This window comes from Pleurodeles waltl, chromosome 5 (genome assembly GCF_031143425.1).
Source record: "Pleurodeles waltl isolate 20211129_DDA chromosome 5, aPleWal1.hap1.20221129, whole genome shotgun sequence".
Taxonomy (NCBI): Eukaryota; Metazoa; Chordata; class Amphibia; order Caudata; family Salamandridae; genus Pleurodeles; species Pleurodeles waltl.
Window position 1 is genome coordinate 700,801,973 of NC_090444.1, and position 27,954 is coordinate 700,829,926.

At 42.9% G+C, this 27,954-nt stretch overlaps 1 protein-coding gene across 4 annotated transcripts in view; it reads left to right on the forward strand.

The window, feature by feature from the left end:
• Positions 1 to 27,954, forward strand: part of TIAM2 (TIAM Rac1 associated GEF 2) — a 315,407-nt gene that overhangs the window by 145,954 nt on the left and 141,499 nt on the right. For all 4 annotated transcript variants that reach the window (XM_069234637.1, XM_069234638.1, XM_069234639.1 and 1 more), the window contains 2 exons: positions 1,386 to 1,478; positions 4,774 to 5,034. In XM_069234637.1, coding sequence (XP_069090738.1) covers positions 1,386 to 1,478; positions 4,774 to 5,034 — 354 coding nt within the window. The remainder of the gene's footprint in view (positions 1 to 1,385; positions 1,479 to 4,773; positions 5,035 to 27,954) is intronic.

Below are 27,954 nucleotides of genomic sequence, written 5' to 3' on the forward strand. Positions count from 1 at the left end.
AAATTCCACCTGACACATTGAAGGCATGCAGCATCATGTTATATGGCCTAATGTCATTAGCTAAAATATCTTACAGTAATATTGTTGGAGGTGGATTTTCAGTTATTACCTTCAGTGAGACATCTTTCGATTTTTTTTTACCAAAGTCAGGCTATATTTTAGTTGTTGTGTTCTGGTACCATACCATCATTGCAGTCTTATTTCATACTGTGGGCTTTCTCCACGTTAGCCTCCAGTGACAAATTTAATCTGTGCTTACCTTCCTCCATGGCTGTCGTTTCTCTAAGGTGCTATCACAAAAATTTGACAAAAGAACACCATAGGATATCGCTACACATTTGCTTCCATTTCCACCTCTGAGTGCACTCATCTCTACGATTACTGTTATTAGCAGAGCAAAAATGTCAAGATGACTCGAATGTAAATTGTAGGCATTAAAAAAGCATTGATGAAAAGGTCAGCTGATTGCGTCTTTGCAGTCTTTCTTGGGTTTCATTGTTTTACAATTAATTCTCACACTGTTCACATGGTTATAATGCCAAATGAAGATGACACATGCACAGTTCATATCTTTTTGTACATGGTTTGCTTGTTTCTAATTTGATTTGCAAATTGAATACTTTTGTTTTGTAGAGTGAATCGCTGTGTCTAGGTTAGCATCTTATGTGTCTTAAAGGTTTGTAGAAGATGTAAATGCAACAGTGAAATGTAGTTTTCAGTGCTGTCATTTCTTCTAAGATACAGGTGGCAAGGTAAATATTTTGGAAAAAGCCTAATTATTAATGAGTCGAGGGGGCGATTTAATAATCATACCTTTATAATAGGTAATGTGTGTGTGGAGCGATTCGTCACCATTTTGAGGGTGACTGCCTAAACCTATTATCTCAGGCCCTGTGTGCTGGAAGTTCCCAGCTCTTTGCTCCCACCTGATCACCACTGGTCTTGGCTTTGAATTGTTTTTATGTTGGTAGAGGTATGCCCTCTTTCTTATTTATATAGTAAAGAGTGTGAGAGCTGTTGGATCATTGGTGTGACTGTCTGCCAAAATACAAGCCCCCCTCCTTTTTGCATATTTGCGGAAAAAAAAGGTTGAGTACTGCTGCTGAAGGCGTTGTGGTTTCAAACGTCTTCTATCGTGTCAGATATCCTATGTCGGCAAATACACTTCATGGACCCCTCTGCTACTCCAAGGGACAGTTAGTTAAATCTATCATTTTATACACCCACTTGATATATGTATAACATTCAATCAAATGTAACCCATGAAAAAGAAATCTAAAGCAATTGGTATGCTGTGAATCTATAATGTGTGGATAATAGGTGTTTTCTGAGCATTTGCTTAGGACCTGATAACCTGTTAAACACTTCCCATCTTATTCTTTCAGGGTTTGCGGTGACTGCACAGGTGAACGAACATAAGCATCTTAGTCACATTTTTGTAGGTCAAGTTCTTCCAGATGGACTGGCATATAAGGAAGGTATGTAATAAAAATATTGTTTTTCACACTAGTAGTTTTTTTTGCATGTCTTTGTTTCCCACTTACAAGTCTTCTAGACTAGATTCTGATCCACCATTGTTTTTCTATGTCTGTATTTGCATTCACTATTTAGTAAGTCACAATGATACTCTGTGTCCTGCTTTACATGACAGTAGATCAGAGGTGCACTCTAAGGGAATGGCTCTGAGGCACATAACAGGACTACAAAACCATACATACACCCCTCAGATGTCATTTTGACTCCATTGTAATTTGGCAGTTATTAGTACTCATTGCTTTTGGTGGTTGGTTTCCTGACCTACGCAAAATTAGTTTGTGAGCTCTGCCCAGTTCTTTATCAAAGAATACCTTGCTTAAAGAGAAAACACCTTTGTAATGGTCACCTTCACTTGACTTTCTCAATTAAAAGGCCTGTTTAGGAATGAAAATGAAAGCATATTATAGAAGGTGGTATGTTGCCTGGTAAAAGTGACAAAGTCTTACAGTGGCACACCCGAAAGAACCCAAACATACTCAAAGAGAAAGGGTCTGTAGTGCCCAGATGAGACTTAGAGGTGAGGTTCAGAAGTAAACATTATTCTGGCACATAACAACTCACCCTTTTCATCACAGCTGCATTTTGGTTCCTATTTTATGTTGTGGTATTTGCCTGATAGGCTGATGTGAGAATCTGCCTGGTAGTCAAAAAAACACCCGCAAATGGCACAGTCCACTGGCAGAAGCATTAATATGATAATTAATTGGTTTATACATTTTAGTTGTGGTGCCTTTTAATGTGAGATAGTTTCATAAGATCAATGGGGATTCAGAAAGCTACAATGAATTCGAGATGTGGGTTCCTCAGTCAAGAGTCACTCGGATTCGCATGTGGTTGCAGCTTTTGCCTAAAAAGGTAGAATATGCAGCTCTAATGTATGAATACAACCATTGCAACAGAGTCGAAGCATATGGGGGGTTTGTAGGGGTCTGATCATGATGCAATGCTTGTTGAGGTGAGTTAAAAGTCAAATGCCTATCCAGCAGGCACTCAATTGGTCGTTCCATCTGCTTGTCTCGAGGTTTAAAGAAGCTGAAGTCAAGGCTCAAAGATTATGCAGAAGTTGCTACAATGGTCACTTGCTGGCCCTGGGAAAATTCTCAGGCATCTGCAGCTTGCTCAAAATGCAGCCTCCATCCTGATTAGTGGTGTCATGGGATCAGACCATATTTCTTGTGTTATTAGACAGCTACATTTCTTGACTGTCCACATTAGGATTATTTTATATTTTAAAGCATGATTATTGTCCATACAGCTGTCTATTAAAGTATTTCAGACTACCTGGCCACTAAATCCATTTGGCACAAGTCTCTGGGAAACTTCCTTTAAGCTCAATTATTTCTTCTCAATTTGTAAGCCAAGAACTGTTCATTTGGCCAAAAAGTCTGTTTTTTTATCCATACAGCAAGACATTGGTACTCTGTACCTGTAACCACCTTCTGTCTGTCCTTTTTAGTATATTTTATGAAAGCATTTAAAAATTATTCTGTTTAATCAACAATAAGGCTCCCAGTCAGCACTTAATAATATTTTCATCCTAAACAACATGAAGCTTTTCGCAAATGACCACTTAGCATAACATGCTGGTTTTTGGCAGTCCTTTTGCATATATACCCAGTTCAATCTGATATTTTTTATTTAAAAGATTGACAGCGGTACAAAACAGCTTTTACAAGTTTTTCACGACACTTGGTTCAGGGTTTCTGTGGTCGGTAGCCACCTCTAGTTTTAGGACCTTATCATTTTGTCATCTTCCCGGCTTCAGGAAGCGAGTGCATCTACTAAGAAATTTCCCAAAAGAAGCACGTCCAAAAATTCCAATAACTAGACCCAGTTTTACTACTCAAATGATGGAGTTCCTATGCCTATTGGTTTTAATCCTTTGTGAGCTAAAAGAAAAAATGGCAAAGAACATCTTTGTGGCTAATCATCTTTCCCTCCTTTTCCTATTCTACATTCCATCTGCTAGTTCAGTCTAGTTGTCTTACCCGGCATCATCTCCCTGCTAGACGCTTAGGGACCCAGAGCGGGTTGAAAAACGTCTCCTTAAATGAGTAGGTATATGCAGACATGCTTACAAATAAATATAAAAGCAACATGGTCATATCACCTCAGTGGGCATCATCCTAAAGCATGTGCCTTTCTGAAGAGGCCCCAATTAAGACAGAGTCTACAGTCTCAAGAAAAACTCAACCACACGTATTGTGTGATATGTAACAACAACCTTTTATTATGTTGCTGGTTGTTACCCCATGTTGTTAGATTAGTTACATTGTATTGTTCAGTATTCATTGGCCTAGGGTCTTGGAAGTTGTCTTTGAAAGCATTCCAAAGCACTGGGGCTTCCGCTGATGTTAAAAAGCAACAGATGTAACAACCCCCAAAATCAAAGGTAGGGCTTCCCATTGCTTGACAATAAAATGGTGACAGGGAGCATCTCGGAGAAGGGGAAATCCTTGCCTATATAGAATTAGCCAAACATAGATTGATGTTATAAGATCCATATTTGAAATTTCTGGAACAGTGAAATAATTGTCAGAATATCAATCCAGAGTGACTCTTTCAATGGGATCGATGAGTCACATTTTCCACTTTAAGTGAGAACTTCGGAGTTACAGAATGTAAGCTATGTGCATGGACGCCCCTTTTGCAGCCTTTTTACAAACATGCAAGGTTTTTAAAAGCAATTTAAAATTCCTTGGAGCAGCCCATGAGGGTTGCCACATTTGTTAGACAATGCAGGTTTCTGCCCTATCATGGTCGCTTACAACTCCGTTTCAGCTTACCTCCTCAACACAAAGTCAATGTAAAGGACAAGTCACTTGATGGCTTCTGTATCGTGGTTGATGAGACGTACCCACAGCATTAGACCTCATAGTATGTGGAGTTTGCCAAGGTTCTCTTGACTGGCAGACTGCAAGTTGCCTCAGCGACAAAATACATGCTAGATGTTATTTTAGCTTTGCTGGGAGATTGCATCCAGCAGAAACTTGCACCCAGCAGCAGGTTGGGTGTCTGTATCATATTTCAGGAACTTAGAAAACTACCCACAATGACACACTGACAAACAAGACTTTTTTCATAAAGTTTAGCATATTGCAACAGCTAGTGGTTTTGTGAAACTGTGCATTTTTGTTTGTGTGATTATGAAATATACCTAGAATAACATGTAAGGCTATGGTGTGCATTATAGTTTTCTAGTAACTTACACTGCCTATAATTCTCTCTTGCTCTCAGGCCTGAGAATGGGAAATGAAATTCTTGCTCTAAATGGCGAACCTGTGCCTCACTTGGATCTTCGAAGGATGGAAGAGTTATTCTCTGAGAAAAGTGTGACACTCACTTTACACATGGAGAATAGAGGCAATGCGCATGTGTTGACGGCATCCTGGCCAGGAAGTGATAGTCCTGAAGAACCAAAGGTCCTTCTGCCACCGCCAAATCAGTCACAACTCCTAGAAGAGTTTTTGGATAATTTCAAAAACAATACTGCAAAAGGTAAAGTGCCTGTGTGTTATTCTACATGGATGTCCTTTGGGTTAGAAATTAGATGTGGGGTGCTTAGTTATTGAGTTGTTTCTGGGACAACCAAAATTAAAGTTCTATATATGATGTTCTATACACATCACAAACACATTAGCAATAGCATGAGTGTGACATCAGATGTTCATATTGAAAGCTTCTTATTCAAATTGTCTGTTCCTCTCTGTCTACTCTGCTTGTCCTTCACAAAACATAAAATAATAAAATCTTGGAAATGAATTCTCAAGTCAACTCCCAAAAATATGCCTTTGCATGCCTGCCCTTACAGGGAGTGCAGAATTATTAGGTAAATGAGTATTTTGACCACATCATCCTCTTTATGCATGTTGTCTTACTCCAAGCTGTATAGGCTCGAAAGCCTACTACCAATTAAGCATATTAGGTGATGTGCATCTCTGTGATGAGAAGGGGTGTGGTCTAATGACATCAACACCCTATATCAGGTGTGCATAATTATTAGGCAACTTCCTTTCCTTTGGCAAAATGGGTCAAAAGAAGGACTTGACAGGCTCAGAAAAGTCAAAAATAGTGAGATATCTTGCAGAGGGATGCAGCACTCTTAAAATTGCAAAGCTTCTGAAGCGTGATCATCGAACAATCAAGCGTTTCATTCAAAATAGTCAACAGGGTCGCAAGAAGCGTGTGGAAAAACCAAGGCGCAAACTAACTGCCCATGAACTGAGAAAAGTCAAGCGTGCAGCTGCCACGATGCCACTTGCCACCAGTTTGGCCATATTTCAGAGCTGCAACATCACTGGAGTGCCCAAAAGCACAAGGTGTGCAATACTCAGAGACATGGCCAAGGTAAGAAAGGCTGAAAGACGACCACCACTGAACAAGACACACAAGCTGAAACGTCAAGACTGGGCCAATAAATATCTCAAGACTGATTTTTCTAAGGTTTTATGGAATGATGAAATGAGAGTGAGTCTTGATGGGCCAGATGGATGGGCCCGTGGCTGGATTGGTAAAGGGCAGAGAGCTCCAGTCCGACTCAGACGCCAGCAAGGTGGAGGTGGAGTACTGGTTTGGGCTGGTATCATCAAAGATGAGCTTGTGGGGCCTTTTCGGGTTGAGGATGGAGTCAAGCTCAACTCCCAGTCCTACTGCCAGTTCCTGGAAGACACCTTCTTCAAGCAGTGGTACAGGAAGAAGTCTGCATCCTTCAAGAAAAACATGATTTTCATGCAGGACAATGCTCCATCACACGCGTCCAAGTACTCCACAGCGTGGCTGGCAAGAAAGGGTATAAAAGAAGGAAATCTAATGACATGGCCTCCTTGTTCACCTGATCTGAACCCCTTTGAGAACCTGTGGTCCATCATCAAATGTGAGATTTACAAGGAGGGAAAACAGTACACCTCTCTGAACAGTGTCTGGGAGGCTGTGGTTGCTGCTGCACGCAATGTTGATGGTGAACAGATCAAAACACTGACAGAATCCATGGATGGCAGGCTTTTGAGTGTCCTTGCAAAGAAAGGTGGCTATATTGGTCACTGATTTGTTTTTGTTTTGTTTTTGAATGTCAGAAATGTATATTTGTGAATGTTGAGATGTTATATTGGTTTCACTGGTAATAATAAATAATTGAAATGGGTATATATATTTTTTTGTTAAGTTGCCTAATAATTATGCACAGTAATAGTCACCTGCACACACAGATATCCCCCTAACATAGCTAAAACTAAAAACAAACTAAAAACTACTTCCAAAAATATTCAGCTTTGATATTAATGAGTTTTTTGGGTTCATTGAGAACATGGTTGTTGTTCAATAATAAAATTAATCCTCAAAAATACAACTTGCCTAATAATTCTGCACTCCCTGTATATTCTTTATTGTTTTTCTTCGGTCTGGCTCTTCTTGCACCCATACACCAACATCATGTAAAAGAAAACAGACACTCAGTAAAGCTCGTAGAAGTCTTTAACTCATGGTTAATGCAAATTAGCTAGCAAGCATGAGGTAAGTGTGTCTCGTCATATCAGTGGACCAGTGGTTTCCCCCCTGGTCTGCTGGAACATGTAATGGTGAAACCCACATTTGTCTGCGCTATATCTATACATTTTTCTCAATGTAAATAAATGGAGGGAAGAACTACAGATAGGCACGAATGAGCAGGTCCTCGGTTGTTCTTGTGGGAATAATGTGAGCCCTTGAGATGTTGCAGTAAGCTGAGTAAAATGACTGATATCACTAATTTCTGCAGTCTTTGCTTAATACTACGTACCAACTTCGGAACAAGGATACACTTACTAGAACAGTTAGGCTAATGTGCAGTGCACACACAGTAATAAGTAAATGGCAGGGAATTTTTAAAAATGTGCAATAATCCTAAGACTTTATTTTGCTTTAAGGAGGTATAAATACAAAGTTGCAATTGTTAATACAAATAGAATGCCATATGAAATTTTGCGTCCTCATCCAGCTGACTTGTAGTAACCTCCAGGGCACTGGTTTTGGGATAGAGATGATGAAGGAAAGAACTCAGAGATGAAGGATGATATATTGGCTAGGCATAGATCTCCTGTGCTTACCAGGGTAGCCATGTTCACACAATAAATCTGGAGTGTGGGCAGTGAACGCTTCTTCGAAACACTGACTGGTGGTACCTAAAAGCATTTACATATGCATTCTAGTCAGCCAGATTTAGACAACTCCTTGAAACATTGGACAGGGACTGTGGCCTTCCTCAAGGCTAAAATACATGACTGGTCTTCAAGATCTTTGTCCTTACTATGATCTGAATATTAAAAGGAATAACCATATTCATGAATTGTAGCTGCAGTTGCCCTACATACCCCTGTTGTGTAGTCCTCAAGGTTGGTAAATTACTGGTACATTTGCCTCTTCAATAAGGCAGAGGTTACTGGTCATAAAAGCTAGCATTGGTAAGTCATTTGTGGAGCTTCTCTGTTGAAATCTAAATGCCAACTACCAGATGCTACATTTATTCTAGCTGTTATTCACATCAGTGAAGGAAAAAGAGGTTGGTGAAGCCACCTATACTTGAGATTCATTACTTTGGTTTTGGGCACATGCGTGGCGATCACTTGACGGGCTGTGGCAATGTGTAAGACGGGAGATTTGGTGGCTATGGAAATTGAATGGTAGGGGACATTTGAAGTAATGAGGAGGCCAGCTTTTATTTGCAGAATTATTCCGTTTTTAGGTCGAAGTCTATCAGATAGCACAGCTGTGTGGTTTACTAAAGACATCTTGGGGACATTCAACCTGTTGCTTACTACTGTCTTTGTGGTTTGTAACTTACATTTACTGGCTTACTGTTTGCTGAATTTATTTGTTTCATGCTGTCCAAATTCAGTTCATCCCTCCCAAGGAGCAAAGCCTTTTCCCCCTACCTCTGTACCTTTCCACAAGTGCTCCTTTCAGTAAACAGGACTGTAAATCGTGTTCTTATCTTGTCACATTTGCTCTGCATTAAAGACAGAGGTCAAATGTCAGGCTCTGTCTTCTGAGGGAGCTTGGTGTTTACTTTTCTTTCTCTGACTTCAAAGTGAGAGAATTTATGTGACAACCTTGCTGGATACTGGAGATAAAGGAAAGGTTTTTTTTCTACCACACAACAACATTTAAATGAACTGTGCAAATATTGCAGAATATATCAGAATTAGCAGAGCACACATGAAGCACATTTTTTTGTTAATTCTGCAATGAGTTGGAACAAATACTGTGTTATGATCAAAGCCAATCAATATACTAGGTGATGCCATTTTTACACATTATCATTTGTGCGCTGTATAGTTTTATTAGTAAAACTGTATGGCTGTGCAAGTGTAATGGTAATTTCAATTGAAATGTGTTCTCTGTAATCGCAGGGTTCTACCACACCATACTCCACTGTACATCACTAACACCCTATGACACTCTATTCCACTCCACTCTACTCTGCACCGCTCCATAGCACTGCACTCTTCTCTGCACCAATCTACGTTACTCTGCACGACTTCAGTCTACACCGCTTTACTCTGTGCCAATGCACTCTATGCCACTCTACACTGCTGCCCTCTTGCCATGGCACTCAACACCACTCAAGTCTAGGCCGCTACACTCTACACTACTCCACTCTGTGCCACTCCACTCTACGCCACTCTGCAACAACATACCCTACACCACTGCACTCTATGCCAGTGGTTCCCAGCCTGTGGTCTGGGGACCCCTCGGTGGTCTGCGAAGCTTTCTCAGGGGGTCCGCGACTGCTTAGAACATGAAATAATATTAACTGATTAATACAATGGAACATTTTAAATCATACTGCAAATTTCAAGGAATTTGACATTGGAGGCTAAAAATTAAATTAGTATTCTCAGATTGATTTGTGAGAGTGCAGGTGCATCAACAAAATATTATATGGATGATGTGTGGTTCCAATTGAATGTAGAAAAGCTCCAATCTTCCCATTAAAATTAATTTATATTTTTATTTATATTTGCAAACTTAAACAAAATGTGTTATCATTTGTGTATGGATTTGATGAATGCTTGTGTCTGTATTTTTGTGTATTGTTTTGAGATCAAATCATTGACAATGTTTAGGCCAGGGTCCCCGGCTTCCTGTAATGACTTAATAGGGGGGTCTCCGGATTCCAATAATGATTAAATGGTGGTCCCCTGGTTACAGTAATGATAAAGTGAGGGTCAACAGAAGTCAAAAGGTTGGGAAACACTGCTCTGTGCCAATACACTACGCCACTCGAATCTACTCTGCACCACTGCAGTCTATGCCACTGCATTCTACAGCACTTACGTCAGTACTCTATGCCACTTTACTCTACACAACTGCACTCTACCCTCCACCACTCCACGCCACTTCACTCTACCGTGCACAACTCCACCCTACGCCACTTCACTCTACTCTGAAACACTGTTCTCTTCACTACTGCATTGTATGCAACTCCACTTCACTCTGCTCCACTACACTCTGTGCCCCTCCACTCTAATCTAAACCACTGTACTCTACACTACTACACTCTATGACAATGCACTCTGTGCCATTGCACTCTACGTCACTGCAGTCTATGCCACTGCAGTCTATGCCACTGCACCCTACTTTGCACCACTGTAGTATATGCCACTGCTCTCTATGTCACTGCATTCTACACCAGTGTACCCTATGCCACTCTACACCACAGCTCTCTACAACACTCTACGCTGCTGAATTCTATGGCACTGCACTCTATGCCACTATACTCTGCAACATTTTACACCCATGCATTCTACACCAGCTCACTCTACTCTGCTCCACTCCATGGCACTCAACTCGTTGCCACTGCACTGTACAACACTGCACTGTGCGCCACCACACTGTGTGCCACTGCACTCTACTCTGCACCACTGTACTCAGTGCCACTGCACTCTACACCAATGCACTCTACACCACTCTATACAGCAATACTGCACTTTACACCACTCCACTCTACACTACTGCATTCTATGCCAATGCACTCTACACAAGTGTACTATGGGTCACTCCATACCACGCCACTGCACTCTACAGCACTGCACTCTTCACCACTTCACTCTAAGCCATGCTGCTTTACACCACTATACTCTATTCTGCACCACTCTACTCCACTCTATTCACATCATTCTATGCCACTGCACTCTATTCCACTCTACCCTACGCCACTTCTCTCTACCTCATTGTACTCTACACCACTCTACTGTGAACCATTCAACTCTACACCACTGCACTCTTTGCCACTACACTCTATTATACAACACTCTAATCTACGCCACTGCTTTCTACGATGCTGCATTGTACGCTGATTAATTCTATGCTGCTGCACTCTACACTACTATACTCTGCAATACTGTATGTCAATCCACTCTACACAAGTCCACTCTACTCTACGTCACTCTACAAGTCTCCACTCTGTGCCACTCCAATTCACGACACTCAGTGCCACTCTGCAACACTCTACTCAACTCTCCTCTATGCCACTAACTTTTAGCCATGGCGAACAGCAGCCACATGGCTAAAACTTTGCCAATGCTTGTTCTTAGTGTGTGGCTCTGAATGTGCTGCTACCGGCTAGCATGTCTGCTGTAAACTAGAGGGCCCGTGGTGAGAAGTTACAGGCATCATCAGTGGCAGTAGGACAGCACCCTCATGCAATCAATGCTTGCCAGGGACACTGTGAAGAGCACCACTAACGATTATCCCACTTCAACAAGCACAGAGAGGAGGGTACACGAGACAACACTGCACGACAAAAACCCAGTACATTAATTTATAAGCCAATAGATACAGAGAGAGGTACCCCAGGCGATACATACCTGAATGAATTGCCTCGTTGGCTAATTAGGAAGGCAATTAGGACAGCAGCTATTTGCTTATAATCGAGAAGATTACAAGAGCGCTGACCCACAAGTTACAGCATAACTTGTTTTTTCAATATAGTACAGTGTTGTAAATGAAACAAAGGTACAATTTTTCTTCTCTCTGGGTAACATGGTTGTCCTGTATTTCATAAAGCCCCTAGCTGCACTGAGTATTATCTTTTGTTTGTTAGCACGATAGAGAAATGTCAAGTAAAGGTTTCATCACCCCCACTGTTCCATATCTGTGTATTCTTAAGATTACACCTTTCCCTCTTTGGGGGTTATTACAACTTTGTAGGAGGTGTTAATCCGTCCCAAAAGTGACAGTAAAGTGACGGATATACCACCAGCCGTATTACGAGTCCATTATATCCCCGTCCACCGAACTGTAGCCATGTCCCTTGAGGGACGTAAGTTATTCATGTGTACAGATGGAATAGCTGCACTCAGCTGCCTAGATCTTTCATTCTCGCTCAGCACCATCAACTAAACCATACTGTTCTGGTGGGGGCTGGGGTTGGGATTGGGTGTAAAACAGTGGTTCTTAGATCACACACTGATCCAAAAGTTGCACCAAATCCATGACCCTCATTACTTGTTTATAGATGTCAGCCAAAATATGTAGTTTGAGATAGCTCTTTAAAGATTGTTTTGCCTTCTTATTCACCACAGAATGAGCCCACATTCGGAGTCCCCAGGCGTTTGCCTTGTCTCTCTGTCCTGTCAACCACAAAAACATCATTAGTCACTGGAACACTGAAACCGCTGAGATACCTAAACACCCCCACCCACTCCATTCCAACTACACAGAACCTCCTTCTGGTCTAGATCACTGTATCTTACAGTTGATTAAGTCTTTGTCAACCTGAACTTTCTGCAATTATTTCAATAGGCTATTCGTTCTTGATCAACCAGTGTAGGAGGCTGGCCTGGTTTGTAGTGGTACCAAGGGGTACTTACACTCTGCACCAGGTCCAGTTATCCCTTATTAGTGTAGAAGAGGTGTCTAGCAGCTTAGGCTGATAGAAAAGGGTAGCTTAGCAGAGCAGCTTAGGCTGAACTAGGAGACGTGTAAAGCTCCTCCTATACCACTGGTGTCATATGCACAATATCATAAGAAAACACAATACACAGATATACTAAAAATAAAGGTACTTTATTTTTATGACAATATGCCAAAAGTATCTCAGTGAGTACCCTCAGTATGAGGATAGCAAATATACACAAGATATATGTACACAATACCAAAAATATGCAGTAATAGCAATAGAAAGCAATGCAAGCAATGTACAGTCACAATAGATTGCAATGAGAGCACATAGGTATAGGGGCAACACAAACCATATACTCTAGAAGTGGAATGCGAACCACGAATGGACCCCAAACCTATGTAAGCTTGTAGAGGGTCGCTGGGACTGTAAGAAAACAGTGAGGGTTAGAAAAATAGCCCACCCCAAGACCCTGAAAAGTGGGTGCAAAGTGCACCTAAGTTCCCCAGAGAGCACAGAAGTCGTGATAGGGGAATTCTGCAAGGAAGACCAACACCGGCAATGTGGGGGGCTCAAAAACGATCTAATTTTTTTCACGCACGACATACCTTCTTGGTCTACCAGCTTTTACAATTCCTTTAACGTCACCTCCTCCTCCTCTATCCCTCATGGGAAACAGCTAAAAATTTCCCCCTCTGCGTGTTTTAACGGCTCCCTCACTATCTCACTCTATAACAACGGTACTGTTATGATCCAAGCCAAAGACACCTATCTCTCTCTCTTTGACCGCCTCTTCCCTTCCCTACTCCCCTCCCCTGCGACCGGGCTATCCCTTGACTCTCCATCTAGCTCCACCAATTACTCCCTTTCTCCTCCCCTGACCCCCCCACTCTCCAACAGGCTGCACCCTGGGGAGGCACAGATCGACCCTCTTCTCTCCCCTCGGACCTCCCCTCGCATTCTTCCCCCCTCACAGTTTGCCCCTCCCCTCTTCACTTCAGCCTTACCTCTAGCTAACACGCTCCTCGTCCATTCCGCTCCATCCTGGCACTCCATTCTCATCTCCTCCCCCCTATCCCTTCCGGCCACCCCCCTCCTTAGACCACCTCTCCTCCAGCCCTCTCCCCTTGTCTATGTTCCCTACGCTCTCCTTGTTCCCTCCTCCGCTCTGCTTTTCCGCCCACTCCTCCCCTCACTATGTACCCCGATTTCCCTGCAAATACATTCCATCTCTCTCCCTCCCCACTCTCCTCCAGCACTGCTGTGCTACCCCCTTTCCTCCCCTGGTAACCCCTTCCCTCCCTCGGACCGAGCAGAATCACTGCCTTTCTTCAACTTCCCTGTCTCCCAATCCCCCCCACTCTGCCCGATACCCGCTCCATCACAGCCACCTCACTTAGCTACCAGGACCTATCCAACCCCCTCCCCTCCCTTCCTTTCATACCTCCCTAATCCCTATGACTCCTCACACTCCTCCCCTCTCCTACCGCCCCACCGCCCCACTCCTCTCCTATCGCCCCCTAATTCTGCCCTTAATTCCTATCCTTCTTGCAACGACAACTCTCCTCTCACCCCTGGTGCACCAACTCCTGCTCTCATCCTAAACCTTTCCCCACCTCTGAACCCTATACCCCTACTCCCCTCCCGTTCCCCCACCTCTTCCTGCCGTACACTGCCTAGGGCACCCCCTCCTGTTTCCATCGAGCCACCCATTACGCCGTGCTCTTCCTTACTCTCTCTGGAAAATAAGCTAGGCTCTCTAATCACCGCCATCTCCCAACTTGAAGCTACCATTTTAGTTTTAAGCTCCAAGATCTCGACTTTTCCACACACCTCAATTCCTTTGGCTAACACTCACCCTTCCACGAGATGCACCTCACCCCCACACCCCATTATAGCTAAACATAGCCAGTCGTCTGCAAATCCACACAAGCACTCGAACGCCACCCTTCCTTCACTTCCACTTCCCAGTAACCCTGTAATCTACACTATTCCGACCATCTCCTCTGTCAGAACGATTCGCCCACCTAAACCCTCCCGAGCGCCCTCATATAAGCACAATATCCCTATCACCCCTCATAGCCCAAGTGCCCCTGTCACCAAAACAGTTGCATCAGAGCTGCGCTGTCTGCTCCACAACTGCAGATCTGCAATAAAACACAAACTTGAAATCTCCGATACCATCAACCTGCACAATATTGACATGCTCTTCCTCACAGAGACCTGGTTCAACGATACCTCTCACTCTATGTTTGATCTCCTTGTACCCACAGGCTATTCTATACTTAGAAATGACAGAATTGACAAAGTGGGGGGAGGTGTTGCGGTCATCTTTAGAAACTCCCTTCAACTTAAGGCTCTTCCTAACAGCTCCTTCCACACTTTTGAATGCCTATCACTTGAGCTTCAATTGCACCACCGCTCACCTCTCAGATTCCATGCTATTTACCACCCGCCTGGTAGCAGCCCTTCGTTTATGGAAGAACTCACGGACTGCATCAGCGACCAATTCACGCAAAGTGACAATCAGATCTTCGTGGGTGACTTCAATGTCCACTGGGGCTCGCCTCAAGACACCAATGCGAATTTGCTGGCCACCTTCCTCTCTGCAAACGATCTTATCCAACACTGCACAGAAACAACACACTCTAAAGGCTCAATCCTGGACCTTGTCATCTCTAAAGCAGGCTTGCTGACTATAGCTACCCCTATTCATGTAGACTGGTCGGATCACCTCCTCATCCCATTCTCTCTTCACCTATCACAATCTATAACTCTGGGCCAGCCTAAGAGGGCTACTTCCTGGTTCCGTGACACTAAAAATATTGACCTCAGCACCCTCTGTGATTCTGCTTTGCTATCACTTCCAAGGCTAGACCCGGACCTAGATGTCAACGAACTCACCTCCCAATGCCTCACAGTCCTTGCAGTCGAAATCAATAATGTCGCTCCTCTCCAAAGCAAAAAGAAAAGGCCCACTCCCTCAGCACCTTGGTTCAACAAATCCCTCTATGAAGAAAGGAAGTTCATAAGAGCCCTTGAGAAACAATGGAGACAAGCACCCTCCACTGAAAATTTGGCCACGCTTCGTTCAGCAAGATCCAAGTACCACAAGCTCATCTTCCTTGGAAAAGCGTCGCACTACAAATCCCTCCTTGACTCAGCCAAAAATAGACCCAAAAAACTATTCGACCTCATCAAGAACCCTAACAGCTCTCCCCCAACCTCCAAATTGGAAGATTCCACAAAGAAAGCAGCAGAATTCGCTATATTCTTTGACGAAAAGGTAAAATCACTTGTAGATCAGGTCATTTATCCCACCCCCACAGAGGAGTGCAAATCCTTAACCATTTGGCAAAATTTTGACCCCATCTCTGACGATGCTCTCCTTAAATGCATCCTCAATACAAAGCCCTCTAACCATTCTCTTGACCCCATCACTAGTGCCATTGCCATTGACTTCTATACTAAATCTCTTTCCTATTGGACCACTCTGGTCAACCTCTCCCTCAGTCAAGGCTCCCTTCCTGTGTCCTTCAAAACTGGGCAGGTCACCCCTCTGCTAAAAAAAACCACAGCTGATGCGAACGACCTCAACAACTACCGTCCCATCACTAACCTACCCTTTCTTGCGAAAATCACAGAAAAATGCGTAGCGAAACAACTCTCTCGCCATATCAAGGAAAATGATCTTCTTGACAATTTCCAGTCTGGCTTCATTCAAAACTGCAGCACTGAAACAGCCCTGCTGCTAGTGATTGATGACGCGCTGCGGATACTCGATTCAGGGGAGTCTTGTCTTCTAATTCTTCTGGACCTTTCTGCAGCCTTTGACACTGTCAATCACAACACTCTCCTTAACACTCTTCAACAGAGAATGGGCATGGAGGGCACTGTGCTCAAATGGTTTGCCTCCTTCCTCTCTGATAGATCCCAAATGATCAAAATATCGAACAGTCTTTCAGCTCCTTTAGCGGTCAGTCAAGGTGTCCCTCAAGGCTCCATACTTGCACCCACACTGTTCAATCTCTATTTAGAACCGTTGGGAAATCTCCTGAGTAAATCCGGGATCCACTATCATCTATATGCGGATGACACTCAGATCTACCTTAAGGTGGCCTCCACTCACGATCTCTCCTTCCTTAGCTCTACTCTCGACTCCATTCAAAACTGGATGATAACTCATCAACTGATCCTGAATCCCTCCAAAACAGAATTCCTCCTCCTCTCCTCCTCACTTTCTCATCCCCCAGTGCAATCATGGATGGATCAGATCAATCTAATGAACAATAAGCCCATCATTGTCGAGAGCGCAAAATCCCTTGGTGTCATACTCGACAAAAAACTCAATCTACTCTCCCACATCGACTCCATTGCAAAGTCTGCTCGACACCAACTGCGCCTTCTTTGGGGGATGCGTCGCTTCTTCCCGGAGCACGACCTTAAAACCCTGGTCCAATCGCTGGTTCTCTCTAGATTGGACTACTGCAACTCTCTTCTTACTGGCCTTCCCAAATCCCACCTTTCCCCCCTGAAGTCTATTCTCCATTCAGCAGCTCGTTTCATATATGGGGCCAAAAGAAGCGACCACATCACACCCTTGTTATCCACCCTCCGTTGGCTTCCCATAGAGGCAAGATCTATCTACAAAACTGCATGTATAACCCACAAAGCCTTGCACTCCTCCTCCCCTCGCTACCTGGTGAATAAGCTGAAACTCTCTGGGGGCTCCAGACCATCACGTAATGCAGAAAAATTATTGCTTGAACCTCCCATTTTCAAGAAGGAAAGATCGATGGCCCAATCCTTTTCAGGCAACGCGGTGAGAATCTGGAACTCACTTCCGCCTCAGCTTCGGACCACCACCTCTTCCCAGGCCTTCAAAACTGACCTCAAAGCTCTCCTCCTTCAAAGACACTTCCAAAGTTAATTCAAGCCCTCTGTTTTCTGAAGGAAGTCCTTCCATTATAGGAAATTCTGTTCTCCATGCCTATAGAAGTGCCTTCCCAGGGTGTTTTTGTGTTTTGAGTGTCTGCCATTTAGTGCAGTATTATACCTCTACCTGTATTTTGTACTCGTTTGTAACATGCACACGCCACCTTTCCTTTTCAACGTATCATTTGCTACCTCTTATATCTTGTTTGCTTTTGATACATGCACAACGGCCACCACTGCCTCATGTAACGTAACTATTGTTTTAGTGTTTTGAGTGTCTACCATTGATTGCAACTTTTTCTACCTCTATTCGTACTTTATTTGCTCTTGTAACCTGCACACGTCACTTTTTCCTCTCATAACGTATCGTTTGCCACCTCGTTTATTTTTTGCTCTTGATACGTGCACAATTATCACGATTGCCTCATGTAATGTAACGCTTGTTTTTGTAACAGGCTCACTTGCATTTCTTCTCCTCTTGTATCTGTACTTTGCCTATTGTGAAGCGCTCTGACACCTTCGGGTAAAGTCCGCGCTATATAAAAACGCATTAAATAAAATAAACAACGATGGATTTCCAGACGAGAGTACCTGTGGAACAAGGGGACCAAGTCCAAGAGTCACACTCAAGTCGGGAGTGGGCAGATGCCCAGGAAATGCCAGCTGTGGGTGCAAAGAAGCTGCCACCTGATGGTAGAAGCTGTGGATTCTGCAAGAACGAAGAGGACTAGGAACTTCCCCTTTGGAGGATGGATGTCCCACGTCGTGAAGAAGCTTGCAGAGGTGTTTCTGTGCAGAAAGACCGCAAACAAGCCTTGCTAGTTGCAAGGGTCGCGGTTAGGGTTTTTGGACGCTGCTGTGGCCCAGGAGGGACCAGGATGTCGCCAATTGCGTGAGGAGACAGAGGGGGCGTCCAGCAAGACAAAGAGCCCACTCAGAAGCAAGCAGCACCCGCAGAAGTGCCGGAACAGGCACTACAAAGAAGAGTGAACCAGAGCTCACCCGAAGTCACAAAAGAAGGTCCCACGACGCCAGAGGACAACTCCGGAGGTCGTGCACTGCAGGTTAGAGTGTCGGGGACCCAGGCTTGGCTGTGCACAAAGGAAATCCTGGAAGAGTGCACAGGAGCCGGAGCAGCTGCAAATCACGCGGTACCCAGCAATGCAGTCTAGCGTGGGGAGGCATGGACTTACCTCCACCAAACTTGGACTGAAGGGTCACTGGACTGTGGGAGTCACTTGGACAGAGATGCTTAGTTCCTGGGACCACGCTCGTCGTGCTGAGAGGGGACCCAGAGGACCGGTGATGCAGTCTTTTGGTCCCTGCGGTTGCAGGGGGAAGATTCCGTCGACCCACGGGAGATTTCTTTGGAGCTTCTAGTGCAGAGATGAGGCAGACTACCCCCACAGCATGCACCACCAGGAAAACAGTCGAGAAGGCGGCCGGATCAGCGATACAAGGTTGCAGTAGTCGTCTTTGCTACTTTGTTGCAGTTTTGCAGGCGTCAAGAGCAGTCAGCGGTCGATTCCTTGGCAGAAGGTGAAGAGAGAGATGCAGAGGAACTCTGATGAGCTCTTGCATTCATTATCTAAAGAATTCCCCAAAGCAGAGACCCTAAATAGCCAGAAAAAGGAGGTTTGGCTACTTAGGAAGGAAGATAGGCTAGCAACACAGGTAAGAGCCTATCAGAAGGAGTCTCTGACGTCACCTGCTGGCCCTGGCCACTCAGAGCAGTCCAGAGTGCCAGCAGCACCTCTGTTTCCAAGATGGCTGAGGTCTGGAGCACACTGGAGGAGCTCTGGGCACCTCTCAGGGGAGGTGCAGGTCAGGGGAGTGGTCACTCCCCTTTCCTTTGTCCAGTTTCGCGCCAGAGCAGGGCTGGGGGATCCCTGAACCGGTGTAGACTGGCTTATGCAGAGATGGGCACCATCTGTGTCCATCAAAGCATTTCCAGAGGCTGGGGGAGGCTACTCCTCCCCAGCCCTGACACCTTATTCCAAAGGGAAAGGGTGTAACACCCTCTCTCTGAGGAAGTCCTTTGTTCTGCCTTCCTGGGCCAAGCATGGCTGGACCCCAGGAGGGCAGAAACCTGTCTGAGGGGTTGGCAGCAGCTGCAGTGAAACCCCGGGAAAGGTAGTTTGGCAGTACCCGTGTCTGTGATAGAGACGGGGGATCATGCAAGTGTCTCCCCAATGCCAGAATGGCATTGGGGTGACAATTCCATGATCTTAGACATGTTACATGGCCATGTTCGGAGTTACCATTGTGACGCTGTACATAGGTAGTGACCTATGCACAGTGCACGAGTGTAATGGTGTCCCCGCACTCACAAAGTCCGGGGAATTTGCCCTGAACAATGTGGGGGCACCTTGGCTAGTGCCAGGGTGCCCACACACTAAGTAGATTAGCACCCAACCTTTACCAGGTAAAGGTTAGAGATATAGGTGACTTATAAGTTACTTAAGTGCAGTGGTAAATGGCTGTGAAATAATGTGGACGTTATTTCACTCAGGCTGCAGTGGCAGGCCTGTGTAAGAATTGTCAGAGCTCCCTATGGGGGGCAAAATAAATGCTGCAGCCCATAGGGATCTCCTGGAACCCCAATACCCTGGGTACCTCAGTACCATATACTAGGGAATTTTAAGGGTGTTCCAGTATGCCAATGTGAATTGTTAAAATTGATCACTTGCCTGTTAGTGACAATTTGTAAAGAGAGAGCATAACCACTGAGGTTCTGGTTAGCAGAGCCTCAGTGAGACAGTTAGGCATCACACAGGGAACACATTATAGGTCACAAACTTATGAGCACTGGGGTCCTGGCTTGCAGGGTCCCAGTGACACATAACAAACATACTGAAAACATAGGGTTTTCACTATGAGCACTGGGCCCTGGCTAGCAGGATCCCAGTGAGACAGTGAAAACACCCTGACATATACTCACAAACAGGCCAAAAGTGGGGGTAACAATGCTAGAAAGAGGCTACTTTCTCACAACCAGTGGTCCCTTCAAAACAAACTACCCTACCTGAATGACACTCTTATCCTTCCAGAACTCCACAAGTGATTAAACCCCTTCCAATTATATTTTTTTAGACTATGCATCCCATCTGTGTATGGTGCTACTCACAAACATCTGACGTGTAGCTGACAAAATTGTAGTTTTTAAAAATCTAAAAGCATACTGTTCCCTCAGACCTCTAACATGCCTGCCAGCACTAATCTTGATCCATTTAAAAACAACTTTTACAATATTATTTGAGAAGAGTGTGGTAAGCAAAATGTTGAGTTTTTATTATTGGTCTGCGCTTATATTGACTCTATACGTATGGATGGAGATATAATAGTTAATCTACACTTCCCTTTGTATACTTATCTTGACGAATACATTGGTAGTCAGTATTGCGGAGTTGCTAATACATAATTGGATCTTTTGGCATAAATCCATGAAAGGTGATCACATAACGTAGCCATCTATTTAGTTAAGTAACTGAATGTAGGATTATCGCCTGTCCTATTTTTTACTTTAAATAATTAATGATGATATTCGATATTTTCTTTTAAGTTTATTGTAGGGTGCATGGAAGCAGCCTGCACGGCGATGCTACTATCGAAACACACGGGTAAATAAATACATGAGACAGTTCCCCCTCCTCTACCCTTCTGTAGTAAGGGAACGACCAACCTGCATTCCTAGGGGCAATTTTGAGCTTTGATGCTCTAACATCCAAATTTCTCCATGAATATTAAAGCATCGCCAAGGGATTCCAGACAGCAACGAAGCGCAGAGAAGATGGAACCAGTTTTGCTTCTTGTATCTATGCTTGGCACCCTACTGTAGCGTCTCTGAGGTGGACTTTGTTTCCTCTGAGGTTCACTGTTGTGTTCGTGAAATGTATTTTTGCTACGAACAAGAAAAAGAACTGTATGCGTGCAGCAAAGAATACAGTCTCCAGGCTAGTGCAATGTAGAATGGTGCCGTGGGCAGAGGGAGGACAAGAGACAACTAAGAGTTAATCTCTAAGAGTTAATCTTTCTGTAAACCTTCAGTTTTTTGATAGTTGCCTATTTCTCTGTTAAATTTCAACATTCCCAGGTGCAGCAACTACTTGCGACTGATTTGTAATCCTAAAATAACTACAATTCTTTCCAGAAAGAAATGCATTTTCAAAATCATGGCTATTACATTAAAAGTGCAGTCGTGACTGGTGCAACCTCGCTACGTGTATATTTGACATGTGAGTGGTATACATTTAATGCAAATCAGACCATGCAGGGAGCATAATTTCGGCATTAGCAGTTTTAAGGTTACTTTGCCTCCTGAAAGTCCACAGAACACTGTCTAGTGCTCTCATTACAACGCTATAAAATAAAATATAAAACAACAAAATACAAAATTATGTGAACACAATAAATCAAAACGCAAAAAGGCACTACAGCAACAGAAGAACAAGAATGCAATAACACTAAAACACAGTGCACCAATAACCAGCAGAAGACTAAAGTACACCACAACATAATTTCAGCACTCCACAATGCAACAAAATGCAACAAACCACAAGAAAACAGTAATACACTGTAAAATACAACCCAACACAATATAAAAAAACAGCACAAAAGGAACATCATCGAATCATTGTGATCTTTTGTTGCTTTTTTGTTGTGCTGTAGTGCTTTGTAATTTGTCATTTAATGTTGGTGTAATTGGTGTAATTGTGTGTTGTATTTAATTTGGCACATTGGTATGTTGCATCTGTGTTTTTTTGGGTTTGTATATTGCTGCCTTACTGTTTTACAATCGCAGTGTTGTGTTTTGCTTTGTTGTGGATGTTGTTGTGATGTGTTATTGTGTTGTCATGTTGAGGTGTGTTTTTCTGTTAAGAATTTGTTGTCTTTTGTTTGTAAAATGTATTGTGATTTTTGTGTATTGATTTTGTTGTTCGGCTATTGCTGCATTGATGTGGCGTTGTGTGTTGTGCCGAGCTGTGGTCCTATTGTATGGTGTTTTAATATAAAGTAGTGGAAATCTGTTTCTGTCATGTTGTGCCATCACTGCCCCTCTGCTGCAGCTTGTATGATTAAATATGCATAAATATTCATATCACTTTTACTACCGCCTCAAGTCAACCTTCTTGAAACTGGGTAAAGGGTGTTGCATAAGGTACACTGCCATTTACCAACAAGGAAGGGCATGTACTAGCACCAAGATTTTTTTTTCAATCCGGACCATGTAGTTTAAACATTCCACTGGGTTATTCCCATTTTGGTCAAAATTTAAGGTGGAATTTAAAAGAGGACATCACTCTCATACAGAGGCAGAAAAAATAATACAAATGAATTACTGAAGATGAAAAGGCACAGGGTCGTTGATACATTGTTCTGTGAAGAAGTAGCCAAAGAGACCGGAGTAGTTATATTACTGAGGGGTGAGAGGCATTAATATTACTAAACATTTATAGCTCAACCCCTTCCTCTTCTGATGCCTACAGGGGTTTTGAAGAAACAGTTCTAGAAAACCTTCTGATTACTAGTAGTTTGGGTGACTTCAATATAGCATTAGATCAATTATTTGAATGAAAAAGTAAAACTAAGATGACCTACTGGACCCCAATACAAATGCAAGTCAGTTGTGGCCATGTGCAAGTATTTCAATCTAAAATACTCCTGATAACTGCCATACCCCCTAGGGGAGGAATTAATCTTCCTTCTTCTTCTGATCCCACTATTCATTCCATCATATGGATTATTTTCTGGTTGACAGGAAGATTATTAGAAATTTAATAAAAAAGTACATGATAGAGAAATCAACAAAACAGTATCTCAAGGAAAGCAAAAGAAATGTATCTCAATTTCAAACACTTACAGAGCTTTAAATGTGTCGATAATCAGTACCTGCATACATATATCAGTTCATGAGACCAGGAAAATGAAGAAGGAATTCAGTGATTTTGAGAGTGCGATCAGTAATCTGGAGAAGGTCCATGTACAGATACACATTCATGTAAACAAGTTGGAATTTAACAAAACTAATATAAAATGCAGTGGTGTTTGGTGCAACCAGATAGTCTGCTGTGGTACCAACATAGCAGGTTAATTTTTTGCAGTTTACTTCACAGTTGAGAAATCTATCACTTACAGAGGTTATCAAAAGTAAAAATGATTTCATAGTCATGATGTGGAAATAATCCAAATGTCCTAAAGTCTTAAAGACTTTCTATGAGGATCTTTATACCACAGCTTCGGAACAAGATCACATGAGAACAAGTTGTAATCAAGATTATCTTTACCTGCTGAGCTTATTAAGTACAGAAACAAGCATTTGCAATGCAATGGGTCTTGTGTTTGCTCATGTTAAACCTATTAGTGTTGTAAACTCCTAACCAGACTTTTCTTGTCACATAAACTAATAATGAAAAGTAAAACAGTTTCACATATGCGAGCTGATGGTTGCATGAGCGTGAAGGAGACACAGAAAAGGAAACAGAAATTCACTCGCAGTGAAACTTATTGGCAAAAGTGCAATTATCCATGTTACCGGCAAAAGTGCAATTATCCATGTAACCAGCAAAAGTGCAATTATCCACGTAAGAGGGTCGATGTCATGCTAAGCGCTCGACTTCAGCCCACTGCGATCAGGCTGCACAGTAAATGAAACGATAAATTAGTCCTGAAACCACGGGGCCTCGTATGTTTTCAGTAGTTTACCAGTGTGCTCAAGGAGGGCCAAACACTAGAAAAGGCATGACATATGCATGCCTTTCACAAATGGAATCAATCGATTTTTAAAAGGCAAGCCCACAAACTAATGAAAGTGACGGAGGCGTAACATGGGCATGGTCAGAAACCCACAGAGAGATTACAACATTGGCCAGAGTGCTTGCGCGCGCTCGATCCTAAAAAAAGCTAACGGGTCAAAAAAGAGACACAAAAATCCTGAAAGCAGCACAAGAACTACCAAAGGGAAGAACACCTATCTCATATAGGTGCACTAAAAACCTCTAGAAAATGTTTAAAATCAGTTCTGATAAACACCCCTTAGCTAATTGCTTACATTCTTTCAAGCTAAGGGAAAAGAGGAAGGTACTGAGGTAAAATCCACTTTAGTAGAATATCAAAGGAAGTAGGGTTGACCCCCTCTGTCCTTCCAAATACAAACCAGTTTCACTCCTGACTATGCACTGTAAACTATTTTCCATGGTCTTAGCTAAAAGATGTAAACAGTAAATGATTCCTTAACACATCCATCTTTGTTATGTTTAAAAAATGTATTTTTAGAGATAACACTAGACTTTTAATCACATTTTCAACCATATGAGTGCTTCGAGCTCACCTTCAGCAGCCATAGTAGATATTAAAAAAATCTTTCATACGTTCTTATGCAGTTCCACCGATAAATAATGGTGAAGGCGAATCTTGAAAAATGTTCCTTTACAAAGTAATGATGCTATATGAAAACACAAAATTTGCTGCTAAGGCAAACGGTAGACTGTCAGATTGCAATCCAGGCTGGGGTCAGTAGGTATCTGGGAGAGCCCTCTGAGCTGTCCTACACATTCTGTGTTTGGCTTGTGTTTCCTCATCAATGAATACTAGGAGGGCTGAGTTACAAGTTGAACTCCTGTATCATTAGCTAAATACCTAAGTGGCATTTCTGTTTATAATTGTTAAACTTTCATATAATTGGTCCTTTTTAGGTTGAGCATGCAAGCGCTTTGACCCGTTATAGGTATTGTGGGCTTTTAACCACACCCACCTCTCACCCATCACTTTAACTTGTCCATGGGCCTGTCTTTAAAAAAATCACTTAATATAATTGGTAATTGCTTTACGTGTGTCCCGCCTTGAGGCTGATTTTGTCATGCATTGCATACTGCCCTTCTTACATGGATTATTGCACAATTGCTGATATACTTCACCGTGGGAGGACTATTTCTTTTGTCTCTCCCCTTCATGCTGCATGGCAGCCATGGTGCGAACAGGCATAACAGTGTGAACTTGATCGGTGGTATTAAAGCGCTGGCTATATTTTTCACAGTTACCTACTCAGAGTCATTTCTTGTGGCTCTCCCCTTAAAGTACTTGAAATTGGTGATTGCATTACTAAAACAGAAATCCTAAAAGTGAAAATGGCTCTCCCGGCACAGCAGGAGAGCCATTACTACAATATTCACTGCACTCTGGAAACTTGTCCCATAATGCTTTGCACTCATTCTTTTTCAAAACAATTTTGCTCATAACTCAGCCTGTGGTGGTCGTAGGACAATGGGACAACCACCAAAATGTTCACAACAACTTGCTCTTTCTGTCTACATCATCGTTGGGTCCCCACAGTATGTTAGTGGGGACCCAAAATAATAACCCCTCCCACCATTCAGTGTCTGTTTAACATTTCTTATGGCTAGAACTTTTGTTTTATAGCTCAGAGTAGGTTGTGTTTGAAGGGCTGTCTTTGTAATTTCATGGTTATAGGCCTGCTAGTCCTGGATATGCGTTATGTAATATACCCTTTAGGGGCTAAAATATGGTTGCACTGCATTATTTCCTGCCATTTTTGAGTGGTTATGCACTCTAGGGGTTAACTATATAGTTACATGACAATGTTTCTTACAAATGCTATTTTCATTGTGTAGACCTCTGCTCCACGCACTACAGTCATATCAACATATTAAAATATTTATGGCACGGAAAATTGGCCCATGATGCTTTGCAGGGCATTACTTTTACAAAACATTTTTGCACATAGTTCAGCCTGTGGTGATCCTAAGGCAATGGGGCCACCTTCAGAACATTGACCACAATGTGGTCTTTCTGTCTACGACATCTCTGGGTCCCCACACTATGTTAATGGGGACTATAAAATAATAACCCCTACAACCATTCATTATCTGTGTAAACTTTCTCATGGCTGGAACTTTTGTTTTTATAGCTGAGTTTATGGTGCTTGTTTATAATGTCATTGTATTAGTACTGCTAGTTTTGAAAATGTGTAATGTACTAAGGGCCAGATGTAGCAACCAGTTTGCGACTCGCAAATGGCAAAAATCGCCATTTGTGAGTCGCAAACCGGAGTTTGCTATGCAGAAATGCATTTCAGAGTCACAAATAGGAAGGGGTGTTCCCTTCCTATTTGCGAGTCGCAATGGTATGCAACTCCATTTGCCACTGCGTACGCGGTCGCAAATGGAGTCGCAGTTACCATCCACTTGAAGTGGATGGTAACCCACTCGCAAACGGGAAGGGGTCCCCAGGGGACCCCTTCCCCTTTGTGAATGGACCCCAAAATTCCGAAACAAAAGGTTTCGGATTTTTTTTTTAAGTGCAGCTCGTTTTCCTTTAAGGAAAACGGGCTATACTTGAAAAAAAAAAACTGCTTTATTTACAAGCAGTCATGGACATGGAGGTCTGCTGACTACAGCAGGCCTCCATATCAGTGAGTGCCCATAGTTGCTATGGGGCCGCAATTTGCGACCCACCTCATTAATATTAATGAGGTGGGTCTATGCGACCCCATAGCGACTCGCAGAAGGTGTCTGAGACACCTTTCTGCATATGGTTTTGCGACTCGGAAATTGCGAGTCGCTCGGAGTCGCAATTTCCGAGTCGCAAAACCAAGTTTTGCTACATCTGGCCCTTAGTCCTGTAGGGTCTTAATATATAGTTGTACTGCATTATTTTCTCCCATTTTTTGTGTGGTTTTGGTCTTTGGTCTCTAAGGGCTCACAGCATGGTTACATGACCATGTTTCTTCCAAATGGTATTTTTATTTTGGTGTTCTCTAGGGGTTGTTCTGAGCATTGCAGTCAACATGCTATAATATTGCGGCACAAAAACTCTCTGTATCCCCACACTACATTCGTAGGGACCCGAATATAATGACCCCTCCCACTATTCACTGCCTTTTAAGCTTTCTCATGGCTACAACTTTTGTTCTACATCTAGGAGCAGTTTTTTTTAAAGGCCTTGTTTTTAACATCATTGTAGTAGGCCTGCTAGCCTTATAAATGCCTTCTAGGGGCTCACTATATGGTTACAGTGCATTACTTGCTCCTTTATTTTTTAAAGTGGTTATCCCCTCTTAGGGCTGACAATATGGTTACATGACCATTCTTCTTAACAAATTATATTTTTATTATGGTGCCCTCTAGGGGCTGTTTTGAGCATAACAGTCTAATGCCAAACGTTTGTTTCTGATAAAGGTTTTTATGATAATTGTATATGTTTTAATAATCTCTCTTTAGCACAATTATGACAGTAATTCAGGCCAACTTAACATCCTTATTACGCTATGACTGTTTGAACACTCTTTATATGTTTGGGGGACATTCGTAATTTATTTCTCTCATTACTCCTCCGTGGCTGTCTTGTGTCTTTTTTGGGTGGAATTGTGTTAGCCAGCTAGCAACTCTGATGGTGGGGTGGTGAAAGTGGTATTCTATTGGAATTAGCCTGGCATATTTAAATTAGGATGCTAAATGGCAATTTTTTTTATTTTTAGCTCCAGATAGAGGAATAATGTAAATGGAAGGCCCATATTTATACTTTTTGACGCAAAACTGCGCTAACGCAGTTTTGCGCCCAAAAGATTAGCGCCGGCTAACGCCATTCTGAAG